General features: G+C 43.9%; 1 protein-coding gene across 1 annotated transcript; it reads left to right on the forward strand.

Annotated features, from left to right (window-relative positions):
• Positions 1 to 1,767: 1,767 nt before the first annotated feature.
• socs3a (suppressor of cytokine signaling 3a) lies at positions 1,768 to 4,716 on the forward strand. The gene is made up of 2 exons (XM_040124097.1): positions 1,768 to 1,986; positions 2,664 to 4,716. The coding sequence occupies exon 2, from the start codon at positions 2,810 to 2,812 to the stop codon at positions 3,422 to 3,424; it is 615 nt and encodes a 204-aa protein (XP_039980031.1). The 5' UTR covers positions 1,768 to 1,986; positions 2,664 to 2,809; the 3' UTR covers positions 3,425 to 4,716.
• Positions 4,717 to 4,956: the final 240 nt, after the last annotated feature.

The following is a 4,956-nucleotide window of genomic DNA, read 5'->3' on the forward strand; positions in this document are numbered from 1 at the left end:
TTGGTTGCTAAATTCATGCCTCGGGATGATGACAAAATAGATTTTCTGAAACAAGTGGACTGTTGCGAGGCTATCCTAGTGTGTGTGTGTGTGTCCCCCCCCCCAATCCAATGATGGTCTGAATCAGACAACACCTGACTCACCTCTGTGGACACAGCTGGCTTTTACCGAAGACTATCTGGCTCCGTGGCGTCAATCCGTTGCCCACAAGCCCCTCCCTCTGTCCGGATCCCAGCCGAGGTTTGGTAAAACTAACACCAAAACAGATGCCGTGTACCTTTTTAAGCACTGAACTGGGTCTGTTCTGAGAAGTTTCAGAGCTGTTTTTGTTTGGTTTTTTGTTTTGTTTTGTGATCTGATTTTCAGGTTTTCACCTACAGGCTGCGGCACTGTAAAACGCTTTTACTGATGAGTAAAATAAGTGAGTTGGTTAAAGGAGGAGAAAGTCTGACATGACATATTAAAATGGAGTTAATATACAATACAATAACCACCTGAGGCTCTTGGTGGTCATAGCTGAGTCAGTAGGGAGGGCGCTGATGTGGATAATATGAGCACTATAACAGTCACACGCGTGTTGCCAAAGATTGGACTGTCTTAACATGAGGATCTGAAGTCACACTTCCTTAAGACAGCCTTACACTTGCATGCAAATTATCAAAGTGATGATGAAGAGAGTCTTACGGTATGGGTAGGGTCAGAGATACGGTCACCACAGTCGGTGGGAGGCTCCAAAAAATCTACTTTTTGTCATCCTTTTGTTGAGAATTATTACTGGACTAAACGTTGCATCTGTACTTTACTATGTTTGTGTTTCATTAGATGTTTATGTACTGCTCATAAATGCTGCTTTTTCTTTTCTTTTTAATTTCAACCTAAAAAACTTCTGTTGTAGGACGGGGACGTTTTTGTGGCAGGTTTCATTAATAAGGACGGGAAGTAGACTGATCTGTTTGCATTGCAGTGTTACGTGTAAGAAAGTGTGCTCATGTCTGACGAATGTTTCCTCCTTGCAACATACAGTAGGTCCATGAGGGCTGTGTAGTTGTATATGCCAGACACAATAACTAACATTGCTAATCCACTGAGTAACTAAGTTAAATATTAAAGTGTGAATTTTAATGTTTAATGACGTGTGTATTTGGAGAGAGCACTCTTACATCCTAGGGTAACACTAAATATTGGTAACTTTAAAGCAGTATTTAAAGTGTGTCCGTAAACACTGCAAAAGAAACATATAAATAATAACCGGTTGCCCTTGGATACCGGCCGCAGCTATTGGGAAATGAAGTCTCAATGAAGTTCCCCAAAATCTGGCGCCCTCTATGGGGAACCCGTGCTCGGCATCCGTGATACATTGTTAACATTGTGAATTTCTGAGAAACGGATTACACAAACTGCCTCGGCTAAGACTGAATCATTACCTCACATCTGACGCCGGCGGAGAACATTTGGACAAAAAGAAAAAAAAGAAAAAAAGAAAAGAGCCTGTAATCTTATACCCAACTGGGCAGCGTAATCTCCAAAAACAGAGACAAACACTAGGAAACCAACGGTAAATAAGTCTTGTTTGGAATTCCTCCTTAAGTTCATTTCGGAGGAAGAGTCGTGAGGCAGGGCACTTCTCAGGAGTCCTTTAAAAAAAACATAAAAAAAATAAATAAATACATGCTTCCTGTCAATCTGCCAGGAGAGAGAGAGGCTTTACTGGAAAGAGGAGGCGGAGTCTCCTCACACTTAGGAGGGCTCCTCTCCACCTCCCGCGTCTTCCACTTATAACTCTCGGCTCGGCGGGGCAACGCGCAATCCGATGGCAACGCACCGAGGAGACGTCTTCGCAGGTCTGAAGTTTGTTGCAAAACTCTAAAACATTCCCCCCCTCCTCCTCCTCCTCCTCCTCCTCCTGACAGGACCCCGGACAGCTTCTACCCGGCGCCCGGGCATTTGGATTTATTTTAAAAGAGCCAGCCTGGAGAAAAATTGAAGGTACGAAATGGTTGTTTCTTTTTTTTTTTTCGTTTTTTTTTTCCCCTCCCTGCTCCACATAATTAAAATCTATATCCATAACAAGGATTTAGAGGTGCATAAAAACGTTTTGGCTGTTAATCTAAGTGGGGGTACTTTGTTTAGTGAAGCCGGTCACGGCATATAAATTGCGCAATTCGGATTACGCTGTTTTTACTGGAACTGACCGTGGTGCCTGAGTCCCGAGGGCAGATTACACACACACACACACACACACACACACACACACACACACAGACGCACTCATACAAAGTTTCCCCGAAAAGACTACAGCTTCAATGGAAGCATTTTACTTAAACACACTGTGAAAACCACAGTTCGAGGAGTCATACAAGCTGTGTAGTTGCTTTGGGTTTTTAGATGACAAAAAAGAAAAGAAAAGAAAAATCTCATGGCGCCGTGGGGCAGTTTCCCACTCATCACCAGAGATGTTTAAAGGCATGATGTACTGAACTTACACATCTGGAAAATTAGTTTCCAACAGAGCAGCAGGAGTCGAAGAGTATTACATGAAAGCTCAATATGAATAAAACAGATCTGGGATATCATGTCAGTGTGTGGGTTAAACAGAATTTTAATGTCTGGTGTAATCTTTTCCACACTGAGCTCTAACTCACTCGTCTCTTTTTTCTCATCAGGTGTTTCATTTCCAGACAAACTGAGACGTGACCTCTTCATGCCCTCCCAGACAACCCTCCGAACCTCTGTTTGACTCCACCTCTTCTTCTCCTGTCTGTGTGGCGCCCGGTGCTCCCCAGGCTACCTAGAGAGCGGACACAGCGCCATGGTAACTCACAGCAAGTTTGACTCCGCAATGAGCAGCAGCCTCGTGGACTCCAACATGCGGCTGCCTCACCGTTACAAGACTTTCACCTCCAAGACGCAGTACCAGATGGTCCTCACCACGCTCCACAAGCTCCAGGAGAGTGGGTTCTACTGGGGCGCCATCACCGGGAAGGAGGCCAACGCCATGCTGGCAGCCGAGCCCACCGGCACCTTCCTGATCCGGGACAGCTCCGACAACCGGCACTTGTTCGCCCTCAGCGTCAAGACGGCATCAGGCACCAAGAATCTGCGCATCCAATGTGACTCTTCTTTTTACCTGCAGACAGATCCTAAGAACATTCAATCTGTTCCCCACTTTGACTGCGTGCTGAAGCTGGTCCACTACTACATGCCTCAGAGCAAGGGGAACACTCGCAGTGGGATTATATACTACATTTACTCTGGAGGAGAGAAGATCCCTCTGGAGCTCATCAAACCTCTCAGCTGCAGCTTGTCCACCTTGCAGCACCTGTGCAGGAAAACAGTCAATGGACATTTGGACATTTCTTCTAAAAGAGACCAGCTTCCACATCCACTTAAGGAGTTCCTCCAGGAGTACGACGCTCCTATCTAGAGGTGTTGGACTGATGTGCTCTTGAAGGAGCAGAGACTTAAGAGTGTAACAAAGAATCTGGATGGTTTCAGTACAGCTATGTTTGACGGCATGTGCTGTGTCTGAGGAGTAATGATTAAGCAGAGACAAGAGAGTCAAGCCCGGGACTGAGCTTGTGAAAAGGAGCAGTTTTGTACTGACAAGATGTGTGTAGTTCACAGAGAAAAGTGGGCACCCATAAAGGTCCACATTTCTTGGAGAGACACTGGATTGATGAGGACTAATACACAAAGATGGCCAAGAAGAGAAAAAAATCTCTGCTGTAATCGGGTGGTGGGAAAGCGAGATACCCCCGTCATCCTCCTCTGCCTCACTGATGACGTACAAATTACTGAAAACTGAAGTGAGGCTCACAGTCAGCTGTCTACAGTTTGATGACGCACAGGTTCCCTCTGCTGCTGCTGCTGCTAACCGATGTGCTGTGTGGCTGTCGGGCTCATGTACGTCAGCCTGAGAAAGTCATCCATCCATTAAAGCAGGTCTGGCTTTTACCATCAGACTGGCTTTTTTGCTGACATTGGATGATAATTTTGGACGTTTTAGACATGTCCATCCAGCAACCTGGGATCTCTGAGCAAGTGTACGCCGGAAATTGACAGACAATGGAAACTAGCAGTACAAAACAGGACCCTGATGACCCGTCTGCGTGCATATTTGTGCCAGCCATGATGAGAAAGTGCTGAACTTTTTACCTGAATACTATAAGATATTTTAAGACCATAAAATGTGGAAAGAAGATATGTTTTTGATTTTCTGTTTAGAGGAAGTTTTTCTTTTTGCCAAACTTGCCTGAACTGGAGAACAGTTCGTTTGAAGACCAACATGATTGAATCCTACAGGATCTTAATTGAGAGAATTTATTAATCCTAAGAGTCAGAAGTTTGTACGGCATCAGTGGTGAGGAAATTCAGACCAAAAGATGTGGTAGTGTCTGTGGCACACACAGGTTCTTCACTGTTTGCAAATGAATGTATTAACTATGGTATCTCTCTTTTTTCCTAATAAGGAGAGGAGTCAAAATGTATCTTTTCCTTAAAACAATGTTTACATGAGTGCAGATAAAAAGGTAAATCTGTCAGTGTGCTGTCTTTTGTAAAGATGTACCTTTTCCAGCCAAACCACTGGCTGTGGATGCTTGAAGATATTTGAGAAGTTTGTCGAAGCAAGCAGATTGATACAACTTTGCACTTATTTATATTTGTAAGAACAATTCATTAATTTATAATAAAGAGCACTATTTTTCTATGAAATGAGATATCATTGTTTGATTTGCTTCGTGATGACTAAAACTTTGTTTCCACAGGTAGTGTTTTTTTCTTTTTTTCTTTTGGGGTTTTACTCCACTAATAGTGAAACACACTGCACATCGTATGCATGCACCTTCAAGTGAAGTCAGGGTTACATCTCATTTGGGCTAGTTCATTTGCTGCCCAGGTCACACCACAAGTTCATCGGTTTTCATGAATTCCTCCTGAAGTTTACTAAGCACCAGC

This window comes from Xiphias gladius, chromosome 3 (assembly GCF_016859285.1).
Source record: "Xiphias gladius isolate SHS-SW01 ecotype Sanya breed wild chromosome 3, ASM1685928v1, whole genome shotgun sequence".
NCBI lineage: Eukaryota > Metazoa > Chordata > Actinopteri > Istiophoriformes > Xiphiidae > Xiphias > Xiphias gladius.